Here is an 18,790-nt window from a genome sequence, read left to right as displayed (position 1 = left end):
GGATTTATAGACAGCCCTGCAGGATTCATGGTGTCAGATCCCTCCAGCACTGCTTCAGACATTAGTCGAGTCTATGCCACGTCGTGTTGCGGCGCTTGTGTGTACTCGCTGAGACCCTACACGATATTAGGCAGGTGTTCCAGTTTCTTTGGCTCTTCAGTGTATAAAAGACGATCAAAAAAAATTCCGTTTCAGGGCGTTGCTGTTGCGTATATGCCACGTAGCGCGACTCCGCTACTGGTGTGTGATCACGGAAATGTAGACAAGGAATTAGTGTGGCACTTGTGTCTTTCCAAGTGCGTGCGGTAAATGGGGAAACGTGAACTATGGCGACGTTATTGCCAAATGCGTCAAAATAAGACCAACGTGCCGTTATTCTGTTCTTGGCTGTCGAAGGGCAAACACAGGTAGACATCCATCGGAGAATGAACAATGTGTATTGGGCAACACGTCTGTCGAAACCCACGGTCCTGGATTGGTGCATCAACGGGTGCTGCTACTTCATAATAACGCACGTCCCAACACCTCGAATGTCGTAACGCAGAAATTACGCCAATTCAAGTGGGAGATACTCGAACTCCTGCTCTATAGTCCTAATCTCTCCCCATGCGATTATGACGCCTTCGGTCCCGTAAAAATTGCCCTGAAGGACGACTATTCCTGTTGATGAGGATGTGCAGTAGGCGGATTTCTCCACACAGCAGGTCACGGTGTTTTATCAAACAAGTATCTTCAACCGGTAAGTCTATAGGATGATTTCATCAGTGCTCACGGCGATTTGGCCTGGTTAGCATACCAATTCTGGACTATAAAGTCTCCGAAGGAAAGCTTTTTGATCGCCCCTTATAGTTACATGCAGGAACTTGTCGTAAAGCATCAGAAACGCTTAATGTTAAGAGGTCGCAAAATGTCGCAGCGCACAAGGAAGCGATTTCTGAAATTACGTGAAAAATAATAAAATATTTTCCTTAAATTTTAAACGCTTAGTTGCCGTTTATGATGGAGATCCAACCTCTTGTTTAGGACTTACCGACAGTGAGAAATATGTTTAGTATGCTCTCGGTTTAAATAATTACTTACACAGAATCTCGGAATTGTACATGCCCTCTAGTTTACTGTTATGAGCTGAATCTTTTAACGTTGGATTTGAACAGATGACAGAAAATTAGTGTGGGTCAGAGCCATAACTGTCACATATCTTTCTTGTTTGCGAGGAAACAGGTACAGCTGTTCTCAGTCTGAAAGTCTGAAGGGTGGTTTCGAAACCACAGCGGTTTACTAGACAACGTGCGGGGTATGCCCTCCTCTCTCTCCGGTCTTAGAACTGACTGACCTAGCCAGTTATGGTGATACCAACAGTTTAACGTCAACTCCGAATAGCTGTGCAATTTGGCATTTTTCACCTCGATTGACACTTAGCCACTGAGCCTACCCATGAAGCGTCCTTGGAAGGTACGAACAGAGGAAGAGGTGACGATTTTACCACTTTGCAACCCTGTGTGAAATTTCTTAGTCGGTGCTGTGTAAGTGACGGGCATTCTTCCTGTTTTTAAATCGAGAATTTAGATCGGACATTCATTTCACCAATTTTGAACTCTCTGCCATATTTGTATTTATTTACCATTGTTACCTGTCATCAGCGACAACACGGAACTACGCAATACACGCACTAATTGTAGTCAACGAGACAAATGCGCATGCGTCACAAGCAATCTTAGGAAGCCTTATACCCGGTCGTGAACCACAGTAGTAAATAAATAAATCACATATTGATTATACATTTACTTGTTTAAACGCATTTTCTTCTCTCTTTCATTTTTAAAATCACGACATCGATAAATATACATTTACACTATTTATTTCAATAGCTGTAGAGAGCACACACAGTAACGACACAACGACACACTTAAGTCCCACACGCTTGCTCGTGCTGGGAATCGAACCCATATGTCCACGTTACGGTGCAGCGGCACTAACATGAGAGCACGGAACCCGGTGTGTTGTGGACTGCACAAGAGTTAAAACACGAGCAGCACCGCGCACCATAGAGCAGCGCATGCTTATTGTGCGCATTTGTTCCGTGAAACGGCACCAGAATGCGTGTCAGAGACAACATGAAATTAATTACGCCCCCTTATAGAGCACAAACTCGAATTGAAGGAAATACTGTCCTCCATGTCAGCAGTAACTTCGATGATATCCGAAGTCATTTAGAACACCCCCAAGAAACTGTTCCACCGCTTACACGTGCCGACTTAGAGTAAAGAGAGCAGAAATTCATGGTCCTTGCTACAACGTGGCGCAAGAAATCACAGTTGGGGTTGTAACATGTACTGCGAAAGGGTCTAACTTGTCATTACTGGTAATTAAGTGAAAGTGAACGGGCATGGTTGATTCACGATCGAGAGGTTGATAACTGATAAGCACATTGCCGGTCCGATGTTTTTCAACAAAGCAGGGACCTCCGAAGCGGAACTGCATATTTTAAAGTCATTCGTCAATAAGATGGACAATACTGTTCCTGTGAGATAAGACTATCCATCTTCAACATCACACGTGATCCATCCATCACCTACACAGGCACAACATTTCACTGTTTACACATGCTTGTTCGGTGCCTCCGGGACATAGACTGCTGTATTCCCTAGTTAGGAGAAGCGCGTTGACTATTCATTTGTGTCTGGGTATGCTTAGACAATTTTTAGTGTCGGCCATAAAATTGTCAGGCTCTGGAGAAAAAAGAAAGAAAGGAAAGAATTACGGTTTAACGTTCCGTCGACAGAGACTGAGCACAGTTCAGATTCGGCAATCATTCGCGTGTTTCTGTTCTTTTGAAAGAAACATCCCGATTTTCACTTTAAGTGACTTAGAGAAATCGTGAAACTCCCTAACCTGGATGGGTTTTTGAACATTGTTCTCCTGGATTCGAATTCAGTCCTTCACCATTACTCCTTTAACGCACTCAACAATCATGTTAGATATTGTTGAAAATAATCCCTTTGCACTTCAAGTCTCCCTGCAGGAGTCACTGTGCTTTATGGGGTTTGCTTCCCTCCCCCCTGGCATTTCAAAATGGTTCAAATGGCTCTGAGCACTATGGGACTTAACTTCTGAGGTCATCAGTCCCCTAGAACTTAGAACTGCTTAAACCTAAGGACATCACACACATCCATGCCCGAGGCAGGATTCGAACCTGCGACCGTAGCGGTCCACTTCCAAAACCTGTAAGCTAAACCGCACACATAGTTTAAGCATTGGCCCCAGCGATGCTAAATTAAATGAAACCATTTTTCATGCAAGACTATTTTCATTTGCCAAAAATTATCTACGGTGGGTCAGTTTCGACTCTGTTGTCATTTTGAAGTGAACCATCATTATCATGAGTGTACGATCTAGCACACTGTTGACATAGTTCGTTGAAATTATAATGTATGGGACGATCCACATACACCAGAGTTCATATCTAAAACGAGACATAATCAAAGTAACTACAAGAACAACATTGACATTGAACGAGCGAATCAGAAAAACCCAATTTCTATGCATGTCATGACCTCACAGTAGGGTTTTGCACTAACTGGTATAAGTGTATTGATGTATGAAAGCAGTATTAGTGTTAATTGTACTATTTTTTTAATTTTTTTCTTCTGACACCACTGTAATATGTACTACAAAATTATTGTATTCATCATTCCTTTTTTTTTTTTTTTTTTTTGCTGCTGCTATGTTAGAGGGAGCATTGTTCCAGCATCAGACCCAGGGGCATAATTTTTTAATTTTCTAATAGTGTCCAGTATCTTTGCAAAAAAAATAACTTTTGAGTGACGACTAGAAAAGAATTTAAAATTGCAAAAATTTCAAATTTCTGATTCATTATTAAAGAAAACAAGAATCTAAGTAAATTGTTACTAAATTTGAATTTGGCTATTTAGAAGCTTTAAATTCCATTCTGGAGGAAATAATTTCATAGTTTACTTGCCAGAATTAGAACCAGATTGAGCTACTATGGGTCTTAACTTGCCGACCCTTTAAAATTGAGTGATCTATAAGTGAGGGAAGTAATTGTCTCCCTGGTGAGTGTGTCTGAGTGTGCATGCACGTAGCTTCCGACTGCGCCGTTCTGATGTCTGCTTGTTGTGTGGCTCGCTAGCTGGACGAGTTCCGCGCGGAGATCCAGCGGCGCGACCAGGAGATCCTGGCCATGAGCGCCAAGATGAAGACGCTCGAGGAGCAGCACCAGGACTACCAGAGGCACATAGCCGTCCTCAAGGAGTCGCTCTGCGCCAAGGAGGAGCACTACAACATGCTGCAGGCGGATGTGAGTACCAGTCGTTTCCCATGGTCTTACGAGAGTGATTTCCACTAAACACTTAATTTACCTTTACAGTCATTTTATACAGCATTTTAAATATATACAGGGTGCAGAGAAAAACTAATAACGGGGTCAGAACAGGACAGGAGACGTAGAATTGAGCTAGATTTGTCGCATAATCATAGATCCGAGTAAGGGCATAAAACAGCAGCAAATCCTGTCTTCATCGGTTTGCTCCTTTGAAGCCGTACTTCTGATGTGTGCCCATCTCTCATACATGTTTGTATTATGAGGAAGTCTCACCGACTGAGATTTATGTAGGGATGTCGTAGGCTAGTCTTAGCCTCCATCCGTATAGTTTGTCCCTCAGAATTTCACTGCAGAGGATAGCATGTGTACGCACGTTTTTCATTATGAGAGGCCATCATTAAGTTGTTGTTGTTGTGGTCTTCAGTCCTGAGACTAGTTGGATTCAGCTCTCCATGCTACTCTATCCTGTGCAAGCTTCTTCGTCTCCCAGTACTTACTGCAACCTACATCCTTCTGAATCTGCTTAGTGTATTCATCTCTTGGTCTCCCTCTACGATTTTTACCCTCCACGCTGCCCTCCAGTGCTAAATTTGTGATCCCTTGATGCCTCAGAACATGTCCTACCAACCAGTCCCTTCTTCTTGTCAAGTTGTGCCACAAACTCCTCTTCTCCCCAATTCTATTCAATACCTCCTCATTAGTTATGTGATCTACCCATCTAATCTTCAGCATTCTTCTGTAGCACCACATTTCGAAAGCTCCTGTTCTCTTCTTGTCCAAACTATTTATCGTCCATGTTTCACTTCCATACATGGCTTCACTCCATACAAATACTTTGAGAAACGGCTACCTGAGACTTAAATCTATACCCTATGTTAACAAATGTCTCTTCTTCAGAAACGCTTTCCTTGGCATTGCCAGTCTACATTTTATATCCTCCATACTTCGACCATCATCAGTTATTTTGCTCCCCAAATAGCAAAACTCCTTTACTACTTTAAGTGTCTCATTTCCTAATCTAATTCCCTCAGCATCACCCGATTTAATTTGGCTACATTCCATCATCCTCGTTTTGCTTTTGTTGATGTTCATCTTATATCCTCCTTTCAAGACACTATCCATTCCATTCAACTGCTCTTCCAAGTCCCTTGCTGTTTCTGACAGAATTACAATGTCATCGGCGAACCTCAAAGTTTTTTTTCTTCTCCATGGACTTTTAATACCTACTCCGAATTTTTCTTTTGTTTCCTTTACTGCTTACTCAATATACAGATTGACTAACATCGGGGAGAGGCTACAACCCTGTCTCACTCCCTTCCCAACCACTGCTTCCCTTTCCTGCCCCTCGACTCTTGTGACTGCCATCTGGTTTCTGTACAAATTGTAAATAGCCTTTCACTCTCTGTATTTTACCCCTGCCACCTTTAGAATTTGAAAGAGAGTATTCCAGTCAACATTGTCAAAAGCTTTCTCTAAGTCTACAAATACTAGAAACGTAGGTTTCCTTTCCGTAATCTTTCTTCTGAGGTAAGTCGTAAAGTCAGTATTGCCTCACGTGTTCCAATATTTCTACGGAATGCAACACATTTTTTTCTGAAAGCGTGTTGGTTGTATCGGGGATTGTGCATATTATTCCCCACTCTTTTGGCTACAAAACCCTATTTTTCAACATACTTCCTGGGAGGGCCTGTGTGCCACTGGCTGGTCGACGTCAGAGCCAAAGTCCTGCTGCATCAGCAGCCTCCCCATCACACATGCACTGCTGCACGTAGAGTGCATCCCTCATTGAGCCAAACAGGTGGAAGTCGAAAGGTGTGAGATCCGTGCTGTGGCATGTACGAGGAAGAACAGTTCTGCGAAGTTTTGTGAATTCCTCTCGGGTTCGCAGACTTGTGTGGGGCCTTGCGTTGTCTTGGAGAACGAGAAGTGGGACAACCACTTTAATTTACTGAAGGTAGCACAATACACTTCAGAGTTGATCGTTGCGCCATGAGGGAAGACGTCAGACAGAATAGCCCCTTCAGAGTCCCAGAAGACTGTCGCCATGATTTTACCAACTGAGGGTGACACTTCGAACTTTTTCTTCGAAGGAGAGGTGGTGTAGCGCCACTGCCTGAATTGCAGTTTTGTTTCCAGTTCGAAGTTAGGAGCCCATTTTCATCACCTGTGCCGATGTTCGACAAAGTTGTCACTATCAGCCTCGTAACACGCTACCAATTCTGCACAGGTGCTTTTTCAAGCTCTTTATGGTCTTCTGTTAGGCGGTGAGGAACGCAGCGAGCACACACCTTTGAGTACCGCAACTCGTAGACGAGTGTGTCGGAACTGCCAACAGAGACGTCCAGTTGTGCAGCGAGATGTTTGATTGTGATCCGTATATCACCTCGAATGAGAGTGTGCCCTCACATTCCGACATTGCAGGAGTGCAGCTGTGTGCGGTCGGCCGGCAGGCGGGAGAAGAGACGTTTGCGCGATCGTATTGTGATGATCATAGACGCTTCGCCCAACGACTCACCGTGCTTTTGTTCACTGCCAGATCTGCATAGGCACTTTGCAAGCGCCTATGAATATTTGCAATACTCTGGTTTTCTGCCAAAAGAAACTCAACGACAGCTCTGTGTTTGGAACGCACCCTTTACGGAAACCATTTTGGAGGCTATGTATAGCACTGCCACCCACTGGAACTTCGTGGAGCTATAGGAGCCTAAGTGGGAATATTCCACAATGTCCTAAAACAAATTCCGTATTTTTTCAACCGAAAGTCGCCGAGAAAAAAATGTGTTGCATTACTTGTTGAACGGCCCTCATAAGTAGTGAATGTGGATTGGTTGCGGTACGTTGCACTCACAAATAGTGAACGACAACATTAAAGACACCTGTTGTGGCCAATAGTGTCGTCAACACACTTAACTTCATAATTAAGGACGAAAATGTTACCTAACAAACGCAGTAAACCATTTAGTTATAGCTGCACTAAAGTCAACTTGTCAACTGACTGCAATTCCGAGACTGTTACTGTTGTATTTTTACATTTCAGTGTCTATCAGTTTAAATCTGAAAACTTATACTGTATTAAATAAAAGTTAGCATTTTCGAGACGGAGCCGAGTCTCACAGGAATGACGTTTTATTTATTACTTCTTTAAACTCTATTGGCACCAAATTTTACACACAGTAACCGCATATACCACTGAATGTATCTGCAAAATTATGTCATTGTACGACACATAGTGCAGGAGATATGATGTCTAGGCCTTCGGTCATTGCCTACGTGAGACTGGAGCCCGTCTCGATAGTGTTAAGTCAGTAATACGATTTCTCTTGTTCGTATGTTACCTTCAGTTGTTGTTTAGCGTAGGAATTGTTATTAACATTGATAAGAATTGGTGATTAACGAGGCTTTCCGCCGCAATATGCTGTGCAGAGGTGGCACTCCCTTGACGCTGATACTCCCAAACCGCTGGGAAAACATACAGGGTGATTCAGGTGCCCCTACCGTTGGGTTTTATGCAGCCCGCAACGCCTTCAAATACTATGTGCAAGATTTTCATATTCTCTCGCTCTTTATGTGAAAACTATTAGTCTTTCAGGAAAAACGAACAACATCTTTTTGTAGGAATTTTAATGTAGTTACATTTTCTAGCGGGATATGTTTTCGCTGGAGGCCACAGTTTTCGAGCTATTCGACAAAAAAAGGCGTTTGAAAGTTCATTTTTGTACGTTTTTCTTGAATAATTCTAAAACTACGGCCTCTAGCAAAAACGCATCCCAGTAAAAAATTTAACTGCATTAAATGTCCTGTTCATTTTCCTGTACGACCAATAGATTGCACGCAGTGAGCGAGAGAATATGAAAATCTTGCATGTGGTATTTGCAGGCACTGTGAGTTGCATAAATCCCAGGAGTAGCGGCAGCTGAATCGCCCTTTATGTCGGCCGGTGGTAGAGTTCCACTTATGAGTCTTATAGGACTGGAAATAGTCATCACTTTCGTAATGTCACCTATAAGGATTGTATTGATGGTAACGACAGGTAGCTCTTTTAGTTGAGCATTGGCAAGATGATGGTGATCAGCCAGTCATGGCTACTATACAGTAGCTGCTATGTCCAGTGGCAGCTGGATGAGGTCTGTGTCAACTGGTCTTCAACTGGTGTAATATTAGGGGAAAAGCATCTTCACCTTATCATCTAGGGCAACAAGCTTACAGGGCTGCATATAGGTGACACAGTTCAAAAACTAACACACTTGTTGAAAACATACAGATACGTCACACAGAGCTCAAACCTCAGACTAGTAGAGAATCCAACTAAACGCTTGGAAAAGAGAATGATTGTATTTTAGGAAGTAGACAGACAGCAGGGTAGACAACACTGGAGTGAGAGTTACGGTGCAAATCCACGAAGTATCCCTAAGGGGACTGCTAATAACCCAAATGTAACATTAGACAAAAACTAACTTGTGAAAATTAGCTGCACCAGGCTGTCGATAAAGAAAGGTGCACAAAGGGGCTCATCGAATTAATTAAGTGCTCCTCCATACAGACAAGGCCTCTATCCGCGTTATTGTAGAATTTGCTACAACAGTGTGGATGGTTCACCTAAGTAATGGAGAAAAATAATATGCATCAGGGAAATAAGTTGTACTAGAGTCTCGATCAACATCAGGTAATACCGACAACAGTATCGTGAAATTTAACAGCTAGCAAAAATTTGGTCCAACAGACTACAGCGCAATAACATAACTGAATAATTCATACCATTATTTGACATTCTTGTATTTACATACCCGCACCCTTGCAGATGTTACTGACAGGCAAATGACGGAAATTACCAGCACTACTGATCACAGAACGTTGCTACTGAACCTGAATGTCCTCCGGCGCCGATTTTACGATGGCACGGCCAAAAGTTCTAAGACTGTATGTCTTAGGTCAAAAACATACATATGTCGTGGCTTGGCCCCTGTTTAGGTTAATGCACATTGTGCAAAGTACTTCCAGAAAATGAATAAAGGCTCCCTGTAGACTTTTTCATTCATTACCGTCTTCAGCTATATGCATCTATGTTGCTACTCCATTTTTTTCTGTTGCCATCTCCCCGCTTTCGATTAGATCGCCGGCTGGTTCTCCTCCTACCCCTTGAAATACAGAAAAGAACTTTTCTCGCTTCTACCCTCCAGTCGTCCGGCAATATGTCTCATCCATCATCATTTCATTTTCATTAGGGCCACAATTACGTTTTCCCCTCCAGTCCGTTCCCTAGTTCATTTGTGCCTTGTCGGCTTTCTTCTAGTAATTCCCAACACTCGTCCGTCACTTATTTACCGAGCAGACATCGGATTTTGAATGGTTTTCACATTAAATTCATCATCACAGCCATAAGCCAAAATTGGTGACACACACTAACAGAATGCTTCCCTTTTGAGACATACAGGAAGTTTATACTAATGCATGGTCTCATGGCGACATGAGTGAATACAATCTCCTCAGGTTTTCAGCGGCATCAAGTCGTCTTACATTCGCGATTTTATTCACCTCGGACATTTTGTGTAAAAAAAATAAAAAAAAATAAAAAATACCCTATTTAGACCTTCAAAAATACTTTTACATTCTTCTACTTTTCCAGAAATAGGATACTACTCCTAAAGGCCTCTAAATAATTATATGTGGCTGCTATAAGCTCTTCATCCGGCTCAAAATGTTTTTCAGGCGTTAATTCCTTTGGATATTTAAATAAGAAACATACCAAACCTAGTAAATAGGGCGCATGTTAAAAAAAGTACTTTAACTCCCTTAGCTTACCCTTTGCCAAAGCAGCTTCGCGGACAGATGTATTCCTCCAAAAAAGATGTTTTTTTATGTTCATTCACCAATCTCGTCTCGCGTATTTTTTCGTGCAGTGTATCCAAAAGACGTGTGCGGTATTCGTCCATAATTATTTTAGCTTTTGCAAGGTAATTAATAAGAAGAATTCCTTTTGCTCACAAAACCGTGACTTCAACCTATGATAGAGATGTAATAAACTTCGCTTTTTTGGATGCTTTTTCAAACTATCTAAACATTGCCGAGAAATTTGTTTTTGTACTTACTTTTGGTCAGGATTCAACAAATGACACACCTATCTTGCGCAGTTTTCTCATTGTTACTTACTGCATCTATCTTTCGCAGTTTTCTCATTGTTACTTACTCATGCGAAATGTATCGCATTTTTCTTCTGATATGCCTTTGGTGTCAGATATTTTATACACCTTTAATCTCTGATCGCCAAGTATCGTAATATGCACTTACTTGGTATTTTCATCTGTTGTTCTTTGATAGAAAGAATTCTCGTAAAAACAAACAGGAAAGCAAAAAAATGAAGGACGTCTCCTGTGTAATACCTTCCAGCCATCGGCAACTGTTCTGTATAAAGCAGAGATAGATACTTCCGCAAGTGATGTTTTGTAGACAAGCTGCAATCACAGAGTTGTAATATTTTGTGCACAAATTGCAATTGTTTGGCAACTTCGTGATGTAAAATCAGCGATTCATCCGACTGTGTCAACTGGCACGCTTCTTGCCCCATGAAGCGTCGTTTCATTATTGCGCTGTATAAGGCGCGATTGGTGCCGTAGGTGTGGGCAGACATAGGGCTGTGTTATCGATTCTAACACCATTAATGGAGGCTGCTGAATCTCCACCGCTTATCTTCTCTTAGTTGACCCGTAACTGGATGAAACACACTCAGTATTGATAGTTTAATAAAAGAATCGTGTTATGATTCGGGAATCCAAGTTGCAGCATTTCGTATCGGCTGTTCAATCTACTGATGATGCGCGTTTTCCGGGAGTTCACATAATTTATCAGGAGAGGGGAAAAAACCTTGTGTATGTACATCTCTACTCTGCACGCCACAGTCTAGTCAGTGTGAGGATAGTTTCAGGTAACCAGTGACAGCGAGATATTACAGTATGCTTGTACCTTTGTATCTGAAATTTTGCTGCGGCAGACGGCTGTACAAACAAACATGTTATGAAATTTTTCTGTCTTGACTTTGCTCGTAGAGATTAGCCTTAAATGTCGTGAACAAAGCGCTCGTGGTTTTAGTCCTGCCACAAATTGCTGGTCGCCGTTTCCTCGGATACATTGTGAAACGTCCCCTTGGAAAAATTAAGAATGACTGTGGTGGTAAACTTCTACGTTATTTGATTTTCAAACAGCTGAGCAAAAGTGAAAGTACTCAGACATTTCTCTCTTTACTTATTCTGGTCATCACTAAGCTGACACACAATATTTTTAGCGCAACGCAATCTGACTCAATAATCCCTACAAAAGAATGGCCCTGACTAACAATAACCTATACTCTTCATGAATCACTTACCTCACAAAAATCTTCGTTACTCGAACTACTGCAATACAGCTAGCGCTAATACTGCCAGCTAAATAAAAGTTTCTAACTACTGAAGGCACTAACTACTGATAGGCATAGTTAGCAAATGAAAGATTTTGATAGCAAACAATGTATTTACCTTAATAATGTTCAAAAGTTATCATATATATATCTACCAATTCATGACATCCATCTTTACAAATTTCCTTTTTCTGGGCGGACACACGTCCAGATCGTACGCTTATAGTAACCTCTCAAAACTCTGGCATCTCTCTCTCCACATCCACCACTGCTCCAACTGCACAACGCTACACGCTGTTCACATCCAACAGCCCAACACTACAGAAGCAAATATTCCAACAATGAGTCCAACCAGCCCAAGACTGCACACAGCGCAGTCAGCGATTTTCATACACAGCACTACGTGGCGTTACCAACATAAAAACCTAAACAGCACATCACGAGGTTGTGGTTTAGTTAGAACATGAGTTTAAATTCGGGGCTACAAAACACGTCGTCTGTCACGGTTCAGTCATTGGTCACTCAAAATCAGCTGTCGACAGCTGATTTCCATTAGACATCGCGGTGGCCGCTTCCAACATTGCTTCGCGTTACACTTTAGCAGTGTTTGTGAAGTGGCCCGCCGTGTTTATGTGTCGCCAGTAACCGAGTGGTAATGAATAGCATGTGTGGCAACACGCTGGCAAGTGACAGACGTCAACTATCATCTAATTTTAATCGGACTATAGTTTCCTTTAGTTTCTCCATCATATTGGGACGGTTATTTATTTATTTATTTTTGTGACTGGCTCATCCGTTGTTATGTGCTATGGGTCGCGCCTTAACTAATCACTACCGTCACATGGCCCTAGCCGGCCGCGGTGGCCGTGCGGTTCTAGGCACTTCAGTCCGGAACCGCGTTACTGCTACGTTCGCAGGTTCGAATACTTGTTGGTCTGGGGGACTGATGACCTCAGATGTTGAGTCCCATAGTGCTCAGAGCCATTTGAACCGTGGCCCTACATCTTGAGTTCATTATTCTGTAACTGTATTTCGTCTTACTGTATTCACAGTTTAGTTTTTGACAGTTGAAATGATTTCGCTGACCGCGCCAAATGTTTGATTTAGGTTGAAGAACTCCGACAACGATTAGAGGAGAAGAACCGGCATATAGAGAAGAAAACACAACAGGCGCAGCAGGCGATACAAGAAAGAAACCGTCTGAACAATGAACTCAGCGAGTTGAGGGACCACATGGACATCAAGGACCGCAAGATCAACGTCCTGCAAAGAAAGGTAAGTCATTTCACCGAATGCCGTCTCTCGAAGAGCTTTAACTTCCCGTTCTCAGAAACTAAACTCCACTTGATGAACTTTTACATGAAACGCTTGATTCTGAGTATTGAGTTACATTACCATTTACACAGACCGCAAGGCAAAAAAGGAATACCTGGAGCATCGCAATTATAAACACAAAATTAAAATAGTGCTGAATAGATAAATGAATCTTTGGCCATGTCACAATTCGACGCACTATTCCAACAAGCTTTGGTTTTCTCATTCAAGTACACCTGTGTCATATTTGGGCGTCAAATGTATTATCAATTCAGACCACGAAATTTCGTTTGCCAATCAATATTTTGTTGTTAAAATTGTCTATTGTGATTCGAACGCAATTTATTCAGCAGCATACCTGAAGCACCCAGTAGAACTTATATGCCCGTTGTACCATCAACAAATTGCAGAAGTTCATAATATACGTTATTAAACGAATTCCTCAAGTTTTTTCCTGTAACTATTTTAAAAAGAGTAGGCCTATCTACGTTTATGCCAAAAATCATAGGCCTAAGGGCAGAACCACATGGCCGTTCTTTGCTGACTGCTGTTGCCAATATCTTCGAAGGGATCGATAGTGTAATATCTCTATGTGCACTGTATTCTAGAAGGCATAGGAAGTTTACCAACCCAAGCATCTCAAGCTGCGCAAATGAAAAGAACCACAAAAAAATTCAGAGCTGTAAATACTCATAATGGCCATAACATTCTGTTACGCCAGTTCTTATAGGAGCCTAGAAGCACTGGTAATACCGGCTTGGTGGACTTGCCTTTTGTGAACCTTTACTTAATGCAGCCCATGCCAGTTTCGTCCGTAACAATATGAAACCTCTTGTTTAGTCCTCCCAGAACATTTCACACATGTGTACCTACTCTCTTATTCAGTCGTTAACTCTGCAGATTTCCATGTTTGGAAATTCTCCCAGTGCAAGGCAGTTATTAACCATCATGATTAGTGATGAGATGATAGCAAATCCTAAATGCTTTAATATCGCGGTAAGCATGCGATCTGGACATTATACTTGTTGGTCTTCACTGTGCTGTTGATCGTCTAATGGGTTAACAACCCATAGTTCTCGTACCCCCGCAACACTCTTGACCTTCTGCAATATGTGGTCCATGGTCTATTCTATGGTTGATCCTGACAAGCTGCTCCTGTTTATTGTTTCTTGATATCAATAATTTCATTCTGCAAATGTATTTGAGTTCATTAAGAGGCAAATGAAATGGAAGACATGCGCGGGAAAACGGGCTAACCCTCAAATGCAAAAGCTTAGAGGTAAGTGTTGCAATCTGTTGCTCGGTATGGGAACTATCAAAATTCACATTGCCCCGTCCCTGAGTGATATTTAGGGATGAGACCAATGTCAATTTTGATATTTCCCGTACCCAGCAACAAATGACAACACTTATCTCTAAGTTTTTGTCTTTGAGGGTTAGTCCATTTTTCCGCGCATGTCTTTACTGGCCGCAATGCCTGCCTGTGTTAATCTCCACGTTTCTGCTGAACCAGCCTCACAACCCATAATACATGACATTGAACTATTTGGGAACTACAACATGTGCTCCAAGCAAAGTGTTTATGATGTACAAAGTCTTCTTCTCAGTATTTTTCTTTCAAAGGAATATACACTTGGGTCAAAACTCCCAGTTTGGCCTTCTGAATATTTTTTGTGAGTGAAGTTCTAAAGTTGTATTCATTCCATAGATTTCTAATTCATCAGTTTTCATTGTATTATTACCTAGTAAAGTAAAGCAGAAAAATGTTACATCCATTATAGTATTTTCTTTTATGTCCATAAAAATTTTCTGTGTGTAACATTTTGTTGAATTTGACAGACTCGCATTTATCAGGAATCATGCGGATATCAATATTTTTATTGTGTCAAGTTTTATTCAGCTATAATGATTGATCTTTAACGCAGCTGACTGATATCTAAATTTCAATCGTTAAGCCCATCTCACACAGAGTGAAATAACCACTATAAGGTTAAGTGGTGGCTCATGCAACAGCTCCGAAACAGACTCCATTGATTGCCAGCTGGCTCCCTTGCAGGAAGCTTTGCATGTTTCTCACGATAGTCCTAGTGCTGTTCTCCTGAATAGCACTCTGCATGGCTCAGTCAGGGGCCCTGTTTGCAACCTGACCCTACAACGTGCAAGGCTGGCCTCTCAGAGAACACTGGTTGACCTGTGTAACAAAATAGACACACATCCAACAGCTGCTCTGCAATATTTCACAAACGATTTTAAAGGAACTGTTGGGTAAAAAATTTGATTCACATATCTCAGCTTCACTCATCAGCTGCATGATGAACTGTCTATCATTTCATTAATGGTAATAGCTGTTGTTGCATTTCGAAATTAAGCAAAGAACTGAATAAAATACCAATAGTTTGCAATGAAAAATATGGGTCACTGTGAGTTCGCATTTGGCGCATATTATATCATACATTGCCGTATATGAAATGCGGCTAACATGCTGAATTATTCTTTAAACTTCAGAGAAAATCTGTATGTGGCTCCACTTACACGTGTCAGCAATGAAGCCAAAATGAGACATTTATCTCATAAATGGTTTGAGATACCGGAACAAGAGTTTGCCACATGATAATACACAAAGAGGAGGGTATTTTGTCATGTGGTTCAGGTGCTAAAAATCCTTATCTACTGCCATATGCAAATATTTATGATTTTTTCAGTGGAATGTTGTAACTTTTTTAGGCCATCGATATCAGGCGAAATGAGAGTTGCTATATGTTATGTAACAGCATAAGTGAAACATTACACGTTTATTTTTTGTACTGAGAATGCACTTTTTCGTAAACTAATGACCTATCTTGCTCCAATTGCTAATATAATGACGCACTGTTTCATGATTCTGTCACAATTTCAACTGCATTAGAATGTTAGTGAGATGAATCGTTGTAAACCCTGCTGTGTTTTGGCAAATGAAGCAAATTTTAGCATGGCAACAAGAGAAGGTATGTTTTACTCAAAACTCGTCATTGATTACATTTCTCTGAAGGAAAAAAAGAAGAGTAAATTGCTATTTCTGCTGAAACTTCAGGGAATCCTATACTTCAGTGAATTTTTAATAACGAATGACTGGAACTGAAATTTGTGAAAGGATTTTACTTCTACAGTATATCTCACTCATCTGATAAATATGTATATCTCAGTGATCTGATAAATATGGAGACAGTTCAGGTAACGTAGTACATGACCTTTTAGTTCCTGTTCCTAAACAGATTGAAGGACTGTACTGCTTAATTTCAAATATCTTTTAGTTTTTCAGTGATATTGATCATCTGTTTACGACTTGATGGGTAGTTGACAGGATTCTGCAAATTTAATAATTTACATTTTTCCAGATCATTTAGATGTAGAAATAAAGTCATTACGTAAGTTTCAGTCCCAGTTGTCTACTAGACTATAGGAGAGGTAGCAATTGATTTTCCTCAGTTTTCATACTCTTTTTTTCTGAAAAACATCATCAGTGACAAGTTTTGGATAATATTTAACTTCTCTTGTTGCTATGTTTAAATTTACTTTTTTTGCCAAACACAGCAGAGCTTACAACATTAATATCACTAACATTCTAAAGCAGTTGAAAGTGTGATAGAATCTTAAAACAATGTAATATTAAACTACCAACTAAGGATGACACAGGTCAATGTTTTATGAGAAAGCCTGATCTTGGTATAAAAATAAAAATGTAATTTTTTCACTTACGTTATTCAAAACCCACACCAATTTTCTTTCACAAGCTATAGATGCCCTAAAAAATATATTATTCTGTTGAAAAATATTGTAGTTACTTGCATATCATGGCAGATAAATGAGTTTTGGTTAGCAACCACATGTCATAACAGTTTCCTCTTTACATGCTATCATTAGCAAAATCTCGTTTTGATATCTTCTCAAACCTTTATGAGAAACACTGGGAAATTATGAATATTTTATTCTCACTTTACTGTTGACAAGCGTGAGTGGATCTGATAGCTCTGCACACAATCAATTTTCTCGAGACTGGAGATAGATTTTAGTTTTCTCCAAAGTTTAAAGAATAATTCAATATGTTATTTACATTTTTTACACAGCGATGTATGACTTAATATGCACCAAACGCAGACTCATAGTAATCCCTATTTTTCATTGCAAACTATTCGAATTTCATGCAGTAGTTTATTTAATTTCGAAATATCACAAGAACTATTAGTATTAAGGAAATGATAGGCAGTTCATAATGAAGCAGACGGATGAAGCTACACTCCTGGAAATGGAAAAAAGAACACATTGACACCGGTGTGTCAGACCCACCATACTTGCTCCGGACACTGCGAGAGGGCTGTACAAGCAATGATCACACGCACGGCATAGCGGACACACCAGGAACCGCGGTGTTGGCCGTCGAATGGCGCTAGCTGCGCAGCATTTGTGCACCGCCGCCGTCAGTGTCAGCCAGTTTGCCGTGGCATACGGAGCTCCATCGCAGTTTTTAACACTGGTAGCATGCCGCGACAGCGTGGACGTGAACCGTATGTGCAGTTGACGGACTTTGAGCGAGGGCGTATAGTGGGCATGCGGGAGGCCGGGTGGACGTACCGCCGAATTGCTCAACACGTGGGGCGTGAGGTCTCCACAGTACATCGATGTTGTCGCCAGTGGTCGGCGGAAGGTGCACGTGCCCGTCGACCTGGGACCGGACCGCAGCGACGCACGGATGCACGCCAAGACCGTAGGATCCTACGCAGTGCCGTAGGGGACCGCACCGCCACTTCCCAGCAAATTAGGGACACTGTTGCTCCTGGGGTATCGGCGAGGACCATTCGCAACCGTCTCCATGAAGCTGGGCTACGGTCCCGCACACCGTTAGGCCGTCTTCCGCTCACGCCCCAACATCGTGCAGCCCGCCTCCAGTGGTGTCGCGACAGGCGTGAATGGAGGGACGAATGGAGACGTGTCGTCTTCAGCGATGAGAGTCGCTTCTGCCTTGGTGCCAATGAAGGTCGTATGCGTGTTTGGCGCCGTGCAGGTGAGCGCCACAATCAGGACTGCATACGACCGAGGCACACAGGGCCAACACCCGGCATCATGGTGTGGGGAGCGATCTCCTACACTGGCCGTACACCACTGGTGATCGTCGAGGGGACACTGAATAGTGCACAGTACATCCAAACCGTCATCGAACCCATCGTTCTACCATTCCTAGACCGGCAAGGGAACTTGCTGTTCCAACAGGACAATGCACGTCCGCATGTATCCCGTGCCACCCAACGTGCTCTAGAAGGTGTAAGTCAAGTACCCTGGCCAGCAAGATCTCCGGATCTGTCCCCCATTGAGCATGTTTGGGACTGGATGAAGCGTCGTCTCACGCGGTATGCACGTCCAGCACGAACGCTGGTCCAACTGAGGCGCCAGGTGGAAATGGAATGGCAAGCCGTTCCACAGGACTACATCCAGCATCTCTACGATCGTCTCCATGGGAGAATAGCAGCCTGCATTGCTGCGAAAGGTGGATATACACTGTACTAGTGCCGACATTGTGCATGCTCTGTTGCCTGTGTCTATGTGCCTGTGGTTCTGTCAGTGTGATCATGTGATGTATCTGACCCCAGGAATGTATCAATAAAGTTTCCCCTTCCTGGGACAATGAATTCACGGTGTTCTTATTTCAATTTCCAGGAGTGTATGAGATTTGTGGAAATCATTTTTTTAACAAAATTCTTTCTTTAAAGTCGTTT

General features: G+C 42.0%; 1 protein-coding gene across 1 annotated transcript in view; it reads left to right on the top strand.

Annotated features, from left to right (window-relative positions):
* LOC124616150 (trichohyalin-like) overlaps positions 1-18,790 on the top strand; it is a 470,869-nt gene that overhangs the window by 312,217 nt on the left and 139,862 nt on the right. The window contains exons 6-7 of the mRNA XM_047144429.1: positions 4,151-4,318; positions 12,837-13,004. Of these exons, the coding sequence (XP_047000385.1) occupies positions 4,151-4,318; positions 12,837-13,004 (336 nt within the window). The remainder of the gene's footprint in view (positions 1-4,150; positions 4,319-12,836; positions 13,005-18,790) is intronic.

This window comes from Schistocerca americana, chromosome 5 (genome assembly GCF_021461395.2).
Source record: "Schistocerca americana isolate TAMUIC-IGC-003095 chromosome 5, iqSchAmer2.1, whole genome shotgun sequence".
NCBI classification, from domain to species: Eukaryota; Metazoa; Arthropoda; class Insecta; order Orthoptera; family Acrididae; genus Schistocerca; species Schistocerca americana.
This window is presented reverse-complemented; position numbering and strand designations above follow the sequence as displayed.